We start from the raw sequence: 17,613 nt of genomic DNA, 5'->3' as shown, positions 1-17,613 counted from the left end.
GCCAGAACCCCTGGACTAGGAAAAGGATGTTTCTTCCCCATTTTATGAGGAAGAAAGGCTCTTCCTAAAGAGGTTTTTCTGAAATCTGGCCCACTGTAGACGAGCCAAATTTTGGAAAAGCCTCTTCCGAAAAAACAATTGAAAAAAGGTATGCAAATTGTTCATGAGAGTGGTAAGAATGGTGTTGAGCCAATACTTGCACACCTAGGGTACGTCTAAACTACATGCCTCTGTCGGCAGAGGCATGTAGATTTGTTTGTTCAGCAAAGGCAAATGAAGCCGCGATTTAAATGATCGCGGCTTCATTTACATTTACATGGCTGCCGCGCTGAGCCGACAAACAGCTGATCAGCTGTTTGTCGGCTCGCGCGCTAGTCTGGACGGTCCCCCTGTCGACATCAAAGCCCTTTGTCGGCAGCCCCGGTAAACCTCATTCCACAAGGAATAACAGGGCTGCCGACAAAGGGCTTTGATGTCGACAGGGGGAATGTCCAGACTAGCGCGCGAGCCGACAAACAGCTGATCAGTGCGGCAGCCATGTAAATGTAAATGAAGCCGCGATCATTTAAATTGCGGCTTCATTTGCCTTTGCCTATCTGTCTAATCTACATGCCTCTGCCGACAGAGGCATGTAGTCTAGACACAGCCCTAGTGAACAACTGTAGTATAACTAGTGTAGGGAGTCTCGTGCCCAGTGAGTCTCACCAGGGACCTAGACCTTGGAGGGTGCCCTGGATTCCCTCAGTTGGAGCCACATCCATTGCAGCCTGGTGCAAGGTGACAGGAATGGGACTCCCTGCAGACTGAAAGGGGCATAAGCATTTCTAGGTGCATGTTACTTTTTTATGCATTGCTCTGCCTGTGCTTATTGATGTGTCACTTTGCAGTAGCTGTGTATCCATTTGGCAGTATTAACTCTGTAATAGTAGTGACGTAGTGAGATTAATAAAAGCAACTGTCCCTAATTGACTCTGTTGTGAAGTGAATCCATAATCCTGTTTGGCCATGGCCCTGTGAGTTGACAACTAGTTGTTTCAGTTGCCCCCCCCCCCCCTTCCCCAACCATGATACATATGAAAAAAAAATCAAATTTTATTCTGACATTTTGTTTGGTTTGAATTTTACTACGAAGTTATTTTAAAAAGATAAAGCTTGACAATGAAACATTTTGTTCTTAGTTGAACATATACTTTATTCAAATCAAAATAATTTTTCATCAGTTTTCTTAATTTGCTGAAAAATGCAGTTTTTCTAGTCAACCCAAACTGAATTTGCCCATTGCTCCTCAATGCTTTGCGATAGCCTGTGAACCAAGACATCAGCTATTCATATAGCTCTACCTCCTGTGACTCTGGTTCGTGATACATACTTTTGGGGCTACACTGGCATAAGTGGTGGAGTGTGCTGATGCAGCTACTTTGCACTGTCACAACCTTCTTCTGGGTCTTTTGCAAAGCCAGTGTCTTCCAGGGTGACTGAAGCTCATAGCTGTACAAGAGCCAAATATAATAGACCTGAATGAAAGTGCTTGGTCCTGCCATGAAGGCAAGGGTCTGGACTTGACTTGTTGAGGTCCCCTCCAGTTCTAGGATTCTATGATTTTATGAAAGAACAGCCTTGCATCTGGCATGCCAATATAACTCAAGGCTTTATCACAAGGGTGCATTATATGCTGGTCAACTTATCAAACTTTCTCTTCCATACAAGGGATTATCTGGATCCACAAGTGATATGAAGATGTGCAAATCCTGGGTGTTCACTGAAGAGATACTATGGAAAAATGACAAATGGCTTCTGCTGCATATTACAACACCAGTGGCCTGTTGAACACCAAAATGATGGTCACATTTCTGTCAGTTTCACCTAAGATGCTATTAAAGGGAAATAAAATCTCTTGGTTCAGGGCATAAATGAGAGCTGCAGGAACCGGGGAGGTATATCCACACTCTTCTCAGGCAGAGAACCAGATATGATGGGTCAGTTATCTGACCTTTTATAGTAAATCTTATTTTTCTAAGAACTTCTGTTTTGTTGCAGAATATTGAGCTTCTAACTGCCTCGGAAGAAGTGTGGCTTATTTTGCTTCTGTGACTTGCTAATGGTTATTATCCCGGGGTAGAGTTCATACAAAAATATAGAAGGCATAACTTTGAAGTTTTGTGTTTTATTGTCGTTGGCACCAGAAATGTTTTTGATCTATGGTATGTACACATACATCCTCTGTAAACAAGAATGCATCAATATCGGTTTCTTAAGGTTTTGTTTCAATGACTGTATGGTTTTTAAAAAATACATTCACAAACTACCTTATGTTTAAACACAATGATTCCCTTTTATTTTGTAACTGTTCCCCAAAAACCCACAATAAAAAAAATCATTTAAAGCTGTGTATTCTGAACATGTCACTTCAGGGGGAAAAAAAAGTCATCAGTTTGCAACATAAATTAATAAGCTTGTTTAAGGTAGCCACAGGGAACATATAAAGAGCTGGTGACAATCACTGTGAAATGACTTATTCTGATTCCAGGCCTGCCGCTGAGGTGGGAGGGGCCAAGGAAGAAGTTGCCGCAGTGCCTAGTGATTCAAAGGAGTCCAGGGCTCTGGTCACCATAGCAAGGGTGGTGGCTGGGGCCACAGGTCCTTTAAATTGCCACTGAAGTGCTGCACTGCACACTCCAGGTGGCTCAGAGGGTTGGCTGCCCCCTCCCCATCCCTTCCGCCTCAGGCCCTGCCCCTTCCGGGAGCACAGAGCACCCCACACCTTGCCCAAGGGCCTACACAGGCTGTTGGCTCTCCTGTCTGGTTCAGTTTTAATTCCAGGATGCAACAACTACAGCAGTTACCCAATTTAATCAGAAAAGTTATTGCTAAATAAATATTTTGCAATAAAAAGCACGAAGGTGCGTATGTGCATGGTGGTGGGAGACGTGGGCTGAAATGGACAGTCCCTTCCTGATCATCACTCCGTGAGGACTCTAAGGGTATGTCTACACTACATGGCTCCATCGACGGAGCCATGTAGATGAGCTTTGTAGACATAGCAAAATGAAGCGGCGATTTAAATAATCGTCGCTTCATTTATGTCAAAATGGCTGCCGCACTGTACCGATCAGCTGTTTGTCGGCTCAGAGCGGTACTCTGGACGCTTGGCGGTCGACATCAAAAGCCTTTGTCGACCACCCTGTTATGCCTCGTGGGATGAGGTTTACCAGGGTGGTTGACAAAGGCTTTTGGTGTCGACCGCCAAGCGTCCAGATTACTGTGCTGAGCCGACAAACAGCTGATCGGCACAGCGCGGCTGTCATTTTGACATAAATGAAGCGGCGATTATTTAAATTGCCGCTTCATTTTGCTATGTCTACAAAGCTCATCTACATGGCTCCATCGACGGAGCCATGTAGTGCAGACATACCCTTAGTTGAAAATATAGTTAGCCCAAGTTAACATACCTGCTCTTTAAATAAGGACATTTCTCAAAGAACCCACAGTGCTTTGCTGTGGCTGACAGACTCAAGTCTCCCTATGGTTGTTTTGGAGACCCCCTAACAGGACTATGCAAGCCTAGATTTGTTACTTAGAAGTACTCCTGAAAGCACTCAGTGCTCTTTTGTGGTTTCTCGGGTGCTCAGTGAAATGCTGCTGCTGATTTCAAGGCCCCTGCTAGAATGTGCACTACAAGCTTTGCTGCCATTTACCATTTTCAGAATTTCCACCACTTGCAGTGTCAGTGATGGTAATGCTGGCATCATACTCACAGGTTGTGTGGACATGCTTTGACCAGGGTTAGACGACACCACTAGGACTAACATGCCATTGGCTGCCTGGAGACCTATCTGCATTAGGGCTCTCGCCATTCCTGCCATAGGTGGAGCTACAGTGATGCTACCAACAGTGGGAAATTCCAGATCAATAGGCTATCGCATACACAGCCCTACTGCCTGAGCCACTGAAGCAACTGTACAGGTCCTTCATATGGAAGAGAGCGTCCATTAAACCAGCAGCCATGAGTGGTGCTTTGAACTGAGATAATGATCAAGTTACTTTACTAGGATTTTATTTTCTGACTGAGACAGCACTGTGGTTTCTCAATGACAGAAGCTCAGAAATGAAGCTGTCACAGCTACCTGGATTACCTTTCTTAACTGCTTCTAACCTATGTCGTCTCCATGTTAAATCTTTAGCTATCACAGGCCAGAACTAGCACATTTTCACCAAGTTGCTATACCTCGCCCCGATTTCTGATTTTTATTGTGTTCTCACTCATGGTCTGACCAGCCACTAGTTTTAAATGACTAAGAACAAAACTAATGTCTACCAGCACATTAATGGATGGTGCAGTTGAATTACAAGGCCTTGGGAACTGGTACTGTGAGATTCTTTTTTAATCAGTGAAGGATTCAGATTTTGTCAACTACTGCTGATTTGGTTTTTTTTTAAAATAGAATCATTATGATTACATATGCCAGTTGAGCTCTCTATATGTTCCTGAAGGTAACAGTGCTGCAATGAACAGCAAAATGAAAATCAAAACAAAAACAAACAAAACGAGGTAGGTTAAAAACAGCAACACAGATCTCATTATGCAACACCCTAATATCACAGGCAGCCATGCTTGTAGCTATTGAGAAAAAAAATCCCAGATACTCACTTAAAATGTAAATCAATTGAGCAGAGTTTATAAGGACACAATTCAACCTGAACTAAATACATACATATTTCTGCACAGATGTTGTTGTTCACTGCATGTTGGGTAATTCATGGGAGGGGAGGGGTGCAGAAAGTGATTATAGCTTCGGAATCTTCACCAAAGAAACCCTATTTTTAAAAATTCTTTACAGTTCAGCTCTGCAATGCTAATCCCCTCTCTCTCCCCTACGCTGAACAAACACTGGCCTATCAGAACCTTCTAACTTGCTCATCCCAATCTTCGTATCTGGAGAATGGCCTCACAAGACAAAAATCAACATAAGCCACATTATCACTGGGGCCACAATCCTTATTGGGGCTATAGGCACCCTCAGCGATCACAAACTTCAATGGGAGTTCTGAATGCATAGCATCACTATTAAGTGGGGACCAACCATACAGATGAGCATACCTGATCACCTGTCACTATAACTGGACCCCAAATTAAAATCCCTGTCATCCAAGTGGCTCCATGCATCCCTCCACATGTAGATCTGCCACCTGAATGATCTTGTGTTTCTCTCAGCCTATGTTCTATCCATTCTTTTGCCCCGACCTCTTGTATAATGCAGCACGGGGAAAGAAATGCTAATACTCTCCCACTGTTTTCAGAAGTAACAACAAATGGCACTACTTTCCCTATTAACACACACCATTATGTGAAGCTCCATATAGAAATATGGATTGACAGACTGACAAAAATGGTTGTTGATTTTATTAGTCTAAGGCTAGTAGTTTAGCCATTTAAAATCCATTTCCCAAAAGCGGGGAAAAACTATTATTTTTCTCTTCTTTAAAAATCCATTAAGCTGTTGCTGCCAAAAGCAGCATGTAAATGTTGGTGAAGGCAAAAGATTTTCCAAAATTACCCAGCTATATGGTTATGGCCTTCATCACAAGGATAAAAGGTACATTTATTGTGCTGTCTTTCACCAGTTTCATTAGTAACTTTACAGCATACTATATATTTGATGCTAGCAGGCAGACAGAATTAAAAACATACCTTTTTGACACTATTTTCTTCCCCACTCTTGCAAAGTAGGGGACAAAGAAAAAGTAAAATAATAAAAAGTCTTAATCCACTATAACACAGCTTAGTCAGGAGACCACCCAAAGGTTTATTTCCCTACTTTCGAAGTGCATATGTCTATTTCTGCCCCAAACACAGTGTTGCATTCTTAGGGATCTCCAGTGAACCCTCTCGCTCCATTACCAGACTGCAACAATAAAGGGTGTACTGTTTGTGAGTGTGTGTGTAGAGGGGTGGTGTATTCCACAAGGCTTTCCGTATCTGCCTCTAGAGCGTTAGTCCACATGTTTAATGTCCTTTAAATTAGAAATAATGCCATGAAGTTAAGTGTCAAGCATTCTTCTGTTACCAGTTCATCATGGAATTTCTGTTGAGGGTCATGAAAAAAACTTGGCTACTTCCTCCAGATCTCACCGATGCAAAAAATACCTATATGGAGAGAAAAAAGCCACACCCAAGTTTAATTGCATGTTTTTTCAGAGGTTCACTCATTTAACAGCCACCAAATGTCTTTTCATCACTAACGACCCAAGCTAGAGTCAAACAAGCAACCTAGAGCTGGAAGATTATCCCATTACCAATACCTTGAGCCAACCAGTTCCCCTCTTTTTTTTTTTTTTTTTTTTTTTTTTTAATTTTCTCAGGAGAGCTGAATGGAGACAGGGCACCTGGTTTCCAGTGAAGTTCTGCTTTAATCCTGTTAATCAGATAGTGTGATTGCAGTACAAGGAGGGTGTGATGGAGCAGAGAAACCCTACATCAGCAAGAAGGAATTAAAGAGAATCCAGTTAGCCCCACCCTGCAATACCTGCAGCCAATGCCAGGCCTGGAGGGAGAAGAAAAGGAGAGAACGTGGCACATTTCAGGAACGACTGGAGAAGGAACAGGATGCAACCCTGCCTCTCCGCATTAGGGGAGCTTCACTAGAAGCCTGGAAGTCAGGACAGACACTGAGGCAGAAGCAATGTGTTCCTGATCAGGAAGGACTCTCAAGGAGACTGGACTCTCCTGTTTTCTTGAAGGAAATTGGGGATGCAGGCCCCTCCAGTCTTCCAATTCCCCACTCAATGGGTGAAAATTACAGAAGTGTCCAGCAAATACAGGGATACAGACTGTCCTCCTCACATCCACAGAGACTGCCACTGTGGGAGGATGCTGGAAAGGTTCACAGGCAGCACTACTCCAGGCAAACCATTACAGAGGGCAAGATTGGATGTATGGATGCCACATAATGATTCCTTAGTACTAAGTTTGAACCTTACACCTTGCTAGTATCTTGAGACCACAGAAGAGTTAATGAATGACAACCTCGCAGAATTTTCTTTGGTGTGTGTGTGTGTGTGTGTGTGTATGTGTCTCAATTCATCATGTAACACAACCTTCTAAGTCAGTTGCTGTAGATGACAACACTGTTCATTCCAGTGTTTTCTTTATGCAAAAGGACACTCTCCCAAGCCTAGTACAAGGAAACTGGAATCTCACACAGGACATCAACTGAGAGAACTGGTGCTACTGTCAAAGGAAAATTCAGCAGGTTGGTTGTCTCTGTACTGGCTCTATTGTGAGAAAATCAAAACCACTGGAGAATGACCCACGCAGCCTGATCTTCATTAAAGTAGGTGTCTGTTGAAATTATCGGGCTTTCCTGACTTGCTATCAGTCCCAGTGAAGAGAGTTATGCTTGGGGTTACACCACAGTGCCATGTTTATTATAGGCAGGGCTTTCTATTTTAAGACTCTGCTTTCAGTTGATTACCACTTTGCCAGTCTGTTTGACCTGACATTTTTCATGCTGTTATATGCCTCAGGTCAATCATGGGAAAAAAAATCAGCCGAATTGTTGAGTTGTTTCTAAGAATGAAAATTATGTTGTTTTGCTGTGTTAAAAAAGCTGGTGACCTTTTCTTTTGAACAGCTCTAGCACACTCATACTTTGTATGACGGGATATGAAATTTGGCAGTGGGGCAGCCTTTATGATAGGGTCATGCCATTTGCCATCCTTGTGAAATTCTACCAATTACAAACCTTTGAAAAATCATAGTTTGCACATGCTCAGCAGAGAGTTTTGATTTTAGCAGCTAAAAATCTCTAAAAATCGTCTCTTCGCTGTGCATGCTCCATCCCCTCACAGCTCCCACCTGTAACCAGACGGTGTATCCACCATCTGCTCACTGCTCCTACGCATGAGTTGATTGTGTCTGTGTCAACCCCAAAGAGCGGTTCTAGACCAGGGCTGCAGAAGCAAAGCTGAAGGTTCCCTGTAAAGGCTGCTTCAGCTGGAAGTGGGTTCTGGGCTGGAATGGGAGTAAGAACTGGGCCGGAGAACAGGAAGCCTTTTTCTCTCCTGTGTTCTCCTTGACCCCACTTTTCATACCCAGGGAATGTGGAAGAGGAAGCTGGTTGATGTGAATGCATAACAGGACAAAAGCCAGTTCACTAGGGAAGAAAAAGAGTACATAAGAACATAAGAACAGCCACACTGGGTCAGAACAAAGGTCTACCTAGCCCAGTGTCCTGTCTTCTGACAGTGGTCAGTGCCAGGTCCCCCAGAAGGAATGAACAGAACAGGGAATCATCAAATGATCTCTCCCCTGTCACCCATTCCCAGCCTCTGACAAACAGAGGCCAGGGTCACCATCCCTACCCATCCTGGCTAATAAGCATTGATGGACTTAACCTCCATGAATTTATCTAATTCTTTTTTGAACCCTGTTAAAGTCCTGGCCTTCACAACAACCTCTGGCAAGGGATAGAATGGGACAAGGAGTCTGGGGAGGTTGGAACTGAAGGGGTCGGGGGAGAGAGAGAATAATTGATTGGCTGGACAAGGAGTGTGGGCTTAGAACAAGTAGCCAGGGATAAACTGAAAGGATTGGGATGTTGGAGAGGATGCGGCAGAAGTGACTAAGTCTGGAGAAAATGTGTAGAAGAGTTGGTGTCCACTAGAGAGCGCTCTCCCCCAAAGCCTGGAATATAACCCATGAATCCTGAGTCTCGCCATTCCTCTACTGTTAATACACATCTGTGAAGCCCTCTGGCAAATTGGGCTTCTTATCCCTCCCTTGCGCTGGTCCACACAGAGGATGACATCCTATTACTGCTACCAGTTATTCCATTAGGTCGCGAGGCAGAGATGTATGCAGTGGATCTAAACAGTCCAACTCAGCTGATGAGTGGGTGAGAGTATAATGCCACACGATGAGACTTTATCAATTTACTTTTTGAAAAACCTAGGAATTTACACACACAAAAACGATGTTCAAAGAACATTATTAAGATTGTATCATAATATATATGCAGTGGGGATAAAATTAAGGTTGCATGGGCAACCTACATTCTGACATTTCTTAACTTTTAAAGTACTTGACTTTGCAACATTAATAATATTCTTTTAATGTAATTTGCATGTGTAACTGTAACTGACCTGAAAAAATTCTGAATGGACTTATTACATGGAGCTGATCTGTGGCCATGCAATATTTTAGAGCACAGGCTAATGTTTAGGGAGGCAGCTTGAACTAGAGTATTATTTCAGCAGCATTTTCACTATGCTGTATGGGGGAATGGTTATGCAGAAAATCATTATCACAGATTCTGTAAATGGAAGCACAACTGATCCACTCCTGTTGATCAAAGATAGGCAAACGGTCCCATTAGGTTTTGAGCAGACTCCTCAAGTAGCTTTGTCATCACCACTTAGGAGAAATTCAGGCCGAATCAATACATTGCCTCTTGGTTGTCCCTACTTAAGGGAATTATTTGGAGTGCTTTGCTTGTGTGTTGTGTGCATTATGCAAGCCATTAAATTGATTACTTATTAACCTCAAGACAAACTAGATCTGAAACCTCAAGGTAGCTGGCTGTAGCTTAGAGATGTAAAGCACTGATGCATGTTTTGAGGCAGACTTACCTTATCATTTCTTTCACATAGAAATTTTAACCTTTGAGCTCGCTTGTGCATAAATACTCCATCCAAATGTCCTGTCTCCACTGAACGGATCTCAATAGCTTTTTCTCCCCAGCCCATTATTTGATTGGAATGAATGTAGGCTGTCAAAAGGAATTTCCAAAAGAGCATTAAAAACATTTGGCAGGCTATTAATAATAAAATGGGCAAAGCCACTCTCACCAATCAATTTTCAAAGACTGTCTAGAGGAATCAGGTAGCTTTCCATTTGCCAGAGGGAGCAGAAGCCACATCAAAAGAACGCACTCAAGTAATAAATAACAATAATGGCTTATATAGAGTGCTTTTTCCTCCATAGATCTCAAAGTGCTTTAACAAGGGGACAGTATCCTTTATCCCCATTTTACAGTTGGGAAACAGAGGAACTGAGAGAAGAGAATTGCTCAAGGTCACATAGCAGGCCAAGGGTAGAACCAGGAGTAAAATGCAGGTTCTCCTGACTCCCCATCCAGTGTCCTCTCCACTGAAGCACATTGTCTCCCCAGTCTAGTGACTTTAAATAGGAGTCCTCAAGGTCCAGTCTATGACTAGAGATCAGTGAGGTCGATCAACTGGGAGCGGTTTGCTTTGGCTGGCAAGTGCCCAAATGGTCCCATCTTAGTTTCCTTTATCTCTCATCTTATTTTACATTTGTAAATGATGGAGAAGAGGAAGGGTCAACCTACCCACAGAAGTCGGCATTTCTCCCCACTGCAGCACCACGTCTTTAGTTATCCGTCCATAGGTGTTCACATACACCCCTTCATCCTCATAGCACACCAGCATCTCCATCCCATCCGTTTTGGGCAGGATGACAATGGCGTGAGGAGTGATATTGCCCTGAATCTGTGATTAAAATACAACCCACACCATCAGAATTAAATGAAAGAAGGGGAAAAGTCTAAAAAAAAAAATCCCACCCTATTAAACTGCTATGCGTCAGCATTTAAAGGATTGCCTTGAAAGACAGTAATTTGTTATGTTTACTCCACCATCAAACTGTCTGAAGTGTCAAAGATAAAAAGCCTCAGCCATTATAAGGAGATTGCAACATTTAAACCCCCAGCAAATGATGTCTGACATTTGACAGTACCCTATATCAACTACTATTGACCAATAAATACATCTTGTGTTCAAATTACAGTGAAACAGAAATTAAGAATACTGGGTACAGAATTGAGGAGGAAATATTCTCCTTTCTTGAATAAACAGTGTTTGGAGAGAGAATAGAAGCAAGGATGCAGCAAATTTGCTAACGTTTCTGATCTTCAATAGCTAAGGAAACATACCACCTTGGCATTTCCTCCAGCTTTTGCTCAAGTGTCAGGCACTGGCAACACTATCAGAGGACGATGGATACTGTCCTAGGTGGGCCACTAAGATAACCAGATAGAGAATTCCCAAGCTGATTTGAAACAGTTCCAGCTGACACAGCTTCTCCAATGGTTTGCTCAAGCACAGTCGATAAGAACATAAAAATGGCCGTACTAGGTCCGATCAATGGTCTGCCAAGCCCATTATCCTGTCTTCTGACAAGGGGTAGTGCCAGAGGCTTCATGGAGGACTGTCAGTGGGGAAGCCTACCGGTGGCACAAGTAGAGTGGCAAGAGGTTGGGGGTGGCCCCAGCAGGGTAGTGTTTGAGCAGGCTGGGAGTGTGGGGTCTTGGCTGGGGGTTGTGTGCGTATGTGAGTGAGGGGTGGCGTGTGGAGGGGCTGCAGCCAGGAGGGCTGTGGGAGGGAAGCCTGCCAGTAGCACTGGTAGCATGAGGCTCTGTGTGCGTGTGCGTAAGTTCTTGGAGTTGGGGTGTGGTGAGGCAGACTGACATGATGATGTCACTCTATTTTCCCATGGGAAAAATATGTTTATATAGAGAGAGCGATAATAAGGGGCAACCAGTACTGCATGCAATATTTAAAGTGTGGGCATAGACAGAATTTAGCCCAGCTTAAACTAAGTTGAACCTAAACCCCTCGGTTCAGTCCTGCTTTCTTCTTGTTTACAAAATGTGCTTAAACCAGTTTAACTCAAACTTGTCTGATGATTCTAACCACAGTTCAGCAAAATCTGCTTGTAGGACTGCACAGAAAAGGCCACATTCTCCTCATATTATCTTGTTTCATGCAACTGTCCATTTCTGTCTATGAACCATATACACAGTTCTGAACACAGTTTATTCAGGAAAACTGAGTGGGGGGGGGGGAGGGCAGGAATTTGAGCTACTCAAAAGGTATCTGAACCATGACCCCAGTTCCATGGGAGTGGCCATTTTGTTTGGTGGGGAAAAACCTGGTTCTCTATTAACCATCCCCTCAGCAAGGAAACAGAAGCTATGGAACATATCCACTAGTGGTCAGTGGTGTATATGGGAGGATTCCTCCTTCCATAGATCTTGCCAGCACTAAGCCTGACCATGTAGGCTTGGTATGGGCAGAATTCCCCACCTCCCACGTAAGTCAAGACAGTAGAATCAGATCCTTCATCTTTATTAGCTAAGTATACAGTTTCCTTCATCCTTTCTCCTCCACTTGTCAGAGAGGCCATTACCAGGGATACAGCTCTTCCTCGTACTCACGTGAGATGGTATATAGATATCGTAAGAGTTCCCCGAATCGACATCAATCACATGGAATCCAGTGTGCGATCCAAAGATAACCTTCAGTCTTTGACCTTCTTCTACCGTGAGGTCCACAAGCAATGGTTTGTGCTGGAGATCTGCAAAAGACTTTTAAAATCCGTTCAGTCAGTTTAAAATCTGTTCAGTCACTTTAAAATCCGTTCAGTCAGTTTTAAAACCCACTACTGGAAGCACATCACAGTCATGAAACCAGTTTGTCTCTTATGAAATGTGTCACTGATATTTCTTGTTTCATCTCAGATGCCCCATTACTTGGTCACTCTGCCGCTCTCAGTAGATTCATTAGTCTTTTTTTATTGCTATATCTTACAAGAGACTTCAAAGTGCTACTCTAAGGTTTTTCTTCCCTATTATTACAAGCAGGCTGTCTGACATGTTACATACACATTGCATCTTGCCATGCAGGGCTAGCAGTCACTGGAAAATATGGATTCAATAGCTGGAATGAGAGCTTGAAAAGATAATGTGAAAAAATACCGGCACATGCCAGACACCCACAGCAATGGGTGGGGGGGGGGGCTTGCTAGGGCATCTGTGAAAGGGAGCCAGAAATCCAACGGCAAGGAAGGGAGATATTCACCAAAGGACAATAGGTAGTTCCCTTTGGGAGCCTTTGGCACCCACTGGCCAGCTGGGGGAGAGGGTGTTGACTGGCCAACACTCCCCAGTTCCCAGGTTCTAACTCTGTGCAGGGACCATGTAGAATTTCTTTCAGCTCCATTCCTGCAGCTCACCTGAACCTACTCACCTGAACTAAGAGACTAGGACTCCAACCTGACACATGCAGAGAATCAAGCTGATCACCTGTTTGGGGGGAAGGCAGGAATGTTTTCTCCCCTGGGCCAATCAGTGAAGTACCAGGGAGTTTTTTGCCTTCCTTGCAGCACCTTCAACGACAGAGGGTTGAGTAGGAACACACCTGGTTCCAAACTGAGGTACTGGGTGGAGTTGTTTATTCGTTGCAACTGGCAGCCAGTTTCCAGTGCAGCGAAGAGAATAAAATGAACAGTTCCAAGAAGATTTTGGTGTCATGCCTTGGGCTCATATGATAGTGAGAGACCCTGTAGCCTTTTCAGGCTGAGGTCAGACCTAGTGGCCCTCATTGGGTGGGATTCCAACCCTGCTACACCCTCCATCCCACTTGCTGGGGGGGGGGGAGAGGGGAGATGCTAGAACTCAGAGAGCTGCATCCTGAGGGGGTAGGCTGAAGAGGGCCTACCCCACATTATGGGTTACATTGGTAAGAAGCCCTGTTAGCTCTGGGGCCAGTTATGGTTATAATGGTCAGGAGCCCTGTGAATCCTACATTAGAACCAAGGTCTTGGAGAATATGTGTGATGGGTGGGTAATGCCTTTTCCCCCTGCTTAATTCTATGGGCCTGTCCTTATTTCGTTGCAGTGTCCACATCAAGCTCCACTATCAGCTCTTCATAATGATCCCTTAAATCCCCTTTGTCTTTGATCACTTAAATCTCTTTTGTCTTTTCCTTACACAGATACTCTTGAGTTTAGGGTCACAACCTCCAAACGCCCTCAATGCTGCAAACAAAACACTCATCTCTGCCAGTATTTAGGCTTTGAAGTAGCCAGCCCACATTCCTCTGTGGAATGCATTCTGCAGAGAGGTAGCATGTGCAGGGCAACTGCAGGGTCAGATGGTGTCTGCATTAAAAAAGTGTGACTCTCCTGCACTGTATTTTCTGCGGGTTGGGCAAGTTCCACTATGCTCCTCATTCTGAACACAGGTCTTTTTCACAGGTGCCTCTGTGTAGCCCCAAAATTTGGGCCTTTAAAAAGGATCATGGAGGGGGGCTCATTTTTATTTGAGAGAGTATTTCAGCTGACACATAGGGAGGAATTCTCCCTTCCAAGCCATCATGCCATGTAAGGCCGGCGTTGGGGTGTGGGCAAAGCAGCCAATGGTGGAAGACCATTTGTATTCTGTCTGGATGGTTTTCATGCTGACTCTGAACAAGAATGAACTATTAGGCATGGGACAGTGTAGGACAAGGAAAGGCCACTCTGCATTTGCATAGTTCCAGTCCCTGTGAATCCCTGAATAGAAATAGAAAGGGTGGGATGATTATTTAGTCCATAGATTCAAATAGCAGCTACAGGAAAATTGAACTACAGCTTCAAAACGTGCGGGCAGGTTGGGGAGGTGGATCCCATCCCATTCTAAAGCTGTATCTATTCTACCACTTACTTCACTATAACTTCTGTGACTCAGGCATGTGAATAAGCCACTCCCTTGGACAACATAAGTTATACCAGCTGAGCATTAGTGTGGTCACCACTATGGGCACGCTAGACTACATTCCACTTTCGAAAAAGGAATTTAAATGAAGCAAATGGAAAGTGCAAATGAAGCGCTGATTTAAATATCCCACGCTTCGTTTGCATATTCGCATCGAGTACTTTTTTGAAAAAGGGTTTTTCGAAAGTGAAAGCACAGTCTAGTTGGGGAACTTCTGAAAAAAAACAAAACCCTTTTTCGAAAGAACCCGTACTCCTGAAAAAATGAGGAGTACGGGTTCTTTCGAAAGAACCCGTCTAGACTGCGCTTTCATTTTCGAAAAACCCTTTTACGAAAAAGCGCTCAGACGCAAATATGCAAATGAAGCGTGGGACATTTAAATCTGTGCTTCATTTGCACTTTCCATTTGCTTCATTTACATTCCTCTTTCGAAAGAGGAATGTAGTCTAGACATAGCCTATGTCACTGTGAGAGCTTCTCTCATCGACATAGCTACTGCCCCTCATAGATGTAGATTTATTATGCTAACATGAGAGCTCATGAACACAGAGCATCTCCACTAGCCACCCAGCTATATTGGTGCAGCTGTGCCAGTGTAGCACTTGTAGAGTAGAGTCATAGCCCTAACTGCTTATTTCCTCATATGAAGTGCATTTCACTTTGTTCAACATTAGGTCACATTCACCCTCCCTGAAGCAGACATATTTGCTGGAGGAATGAAGTAAAACAAGATTACTTAGATGAGACAGTGTCTGAATCCACTGCCCCTAGCAGTTAGCCCTCTGCAAAACTCTATGGGTGGAAAGTGCTATAAAATACTGAATAGAAAGAATTCAGAGCACAGGTAGCTTGGATACAATTTATGTACAATGAAGAGATCAGTGAAAAATTTTGGGTGAAGATAGGGAGGAAAAAAGAAAAGTGGCCTCAGATTGTTAGACTTTATACCTTAAAATAAAAATCCATATCGAGGGGGGAAAAGATGCAAAACAAACAAGTAAAATTCAACTTTTTAATGTTGTTAAATGTAAAATTAGCTTGAGATTAACTAATTAATTTAGTCCACATTAAAAAAATATAGCCGTGGTCAAAAAATTTCAGTTGAAGAATATGTACCCAGCACAAATAATGCCAATAAGTAATTATCAGCAACATCTAGCACTATCATAGCACCTTGCATCTAATAATCTCAAAGGTACAATAAATTCTTGAAGAATCTTTCTGTGTGTCTCCCTGAAATATGAAGATGTGCCAATGAAAAGTCTGTGTGGTAACTTTGCCAGGTCAGTTCTATGTACCACACAAGAGGCCTGAGTGCGATTCCTTGTCTAGCTTGAGAAGGGGAGGATAATTGAAGAAATGATACAATTTCATAATCTGTATAGTAAAGAAATTCCCATGTACTTATGATGATGGATTTATTTTGTAATAATACAAACATACCTTAAATGCCATAAACTTGTGATATGGTTTAGGAGCCCAAGCATATATCTCTACAGCATTCTTTAAGGCAATCACCAAGAACTTGATTCTTTCATATTTCACTAAAATTGAAATAAAACTAATTTTTAAAACATCCATTTTACACAAACAAGACTACACACATTATCTCAAAGAAGAGCTTCTGACTATCTTTTTGTTGTTAACAATTTTATCTGGTACACAGAAATGGATTTAAAGTTTAACTAGCATCATGACATACTTATTTTTTGTTGCCTTATCGCTCTTCAAAATACTATCAAAATACAATATACTGCAATGGCATTTTGTTGGGCCACATCACCTAGAAATAAGAAGGGAAAAATCCTTTTCCTTATTGGTTAGATCAGAACTAAGGTTACACAATCTAAGGAAAAATAAGATGTTTATCTTTCTTCGGAAATTAATGTTATATGTGATTTAAACATATTTAATACAAGGGAATATTTAATAAGATAAGATACTTCCTTCAAAAACTCTTCCATCAGACTACCTTCCTCCATAGTGGACTATGAGTGGTGAAAGAAAGAGCAAACTTAAAGATGATTAATCCATTTATATGAATTATCACCAGCTGTTATAGTTAGGATCAAATTTCCAGGGGCATCTTTATTCATCCTTCATGACATTAATGGACCATCAACTGGTTTGACTATTTCAGGAAGACATTTTCTTACCCATGGTGGAAAATTGCACAGTTATGTGGGCTTTTATAACATACTGCAGAGCACTGGCCACTGACATAGGATTCCAGACTAGATGCTCTATTAGTATCCTTTGGCGTGTAAATTCCTACATTCCTTTCAGAAGAGTGTAAGAATACTATCATGGCTGACAGGTGATAATTTGAGCAGTACACCATGAATGTTTATCATTCAGCGTAGTGGTTTTCTTTAATGCATATAGCTACAGAAACAGCCTACTCCTGATTGCTACTGCCTAGATGAAACTGTGATACAAGAAAGTCTCTTCAAAATTGTGAATTGTTCAAAAATAAGGAACACTCAGTGAAGACCTCTCAGGATCAAATGGCAAATGATCAATTGGAACATAAATGACAGAACCCGATTCTCCTTTGACACCAGTTTTAGATTGGAGTGACTCCTTAAACTTTAGAGGAGTTACCCTCATTTACAACTGTGAGAGGGGAAATCTGGCCCTTAGGATTATGTAAACATCAAGAAGAGTTGTCCCTCAAGTTCACTACTATTGCTGCTTCACACTTTCTCTTTTAAGTACTAGTACAAATGCAATGGTTGCTTAAGTTGTGGTTTTAAAAGCTATAATGAATTTCTTAAAACAATCTTCAAGAGATACTCTTATAAGGTGACATATGACATTCACTCTGTTCCACTTACCAACTTTGTAATGTATGCAGCCTTCCAAGTCTCCAACAGTGATCCAGCCTTGCTTCTTTTCTACTTCTGGGTCATTGTGTAAAATTCTATTTCGTAACCATGAAAGGTAGTAAACTCGCAGCTTGTTCTTCTTTCCTGGTGAAAAACGAATCTCCCCATTAACACTTGAAAAAAACAACAACAAAGCAACTGTAACTCACACTCACACAGTATTGACACT

The 17,613-nt window shown here is 42.6% G+C and overlaps 1 protein-coding gene across 11 annotated transcripts in view; it reads right to left on the bottom strand.

Annotated features, from left to right (window-relative positions):
* Positions 1-3,840: 3,840 nt before the first annotated feature.
* The window catches only part of TNIK (TRAF2 and NCK interacting kinase), a 353,730-nt gene continuing 339,957 nt past the window's right edge, over positions 3,841-17,613 (bottom strand). For all 11 annotated transcript variants that reach the window (XM_014572378.4, XM_014572379.4, XM_075937944.2 and 8 more), the window contains 6 exons: positions 17,394-17,528; positions 16,000-16,100; positions 12,237-12,386; positions 10,350-10,509; positions 9,628-9,767; positions 3,841-6,145 (listed from right to left, as the gene is read on the bottom strand). In XM_014572378.4, coding sequence (XP_014427864.3) covers positions 6,062-6,145; positions 9,628-9,767; positions 10,350-10,509; positions 12,237-12,386; positions 16,000-16,100; positions 17,394-17,528 — 770 coding nt within the window. In that variant the 3' untranslated portion in view covers positions 3,841-6,061. The remainder of the gene's footprint in view (positions 6,146-9,627; positions 9,768-10,349; positions 10,510-12,236; positions 12,387-15,999; positions 16,101-17,393; positions 17,529-17,613) is intronic.

This window comes from Pelodiscus sinensis, chromosome 10, assembly GCF_052426305.1.
Source record: "Pelodiscus sinensis isolate ZL-2025 chromosome 10, ASM5242630v1, whole genome shotgun sequence".
Lineage (NCBI taxonomy): Eukaryota > Metazoa > Chordata > Testudines > Trionychidae > Pelodiscus > Pelodiscus sinensis.
This window is presented reverse-complemented; position numbering and strand designations above follow the sequence as displayed.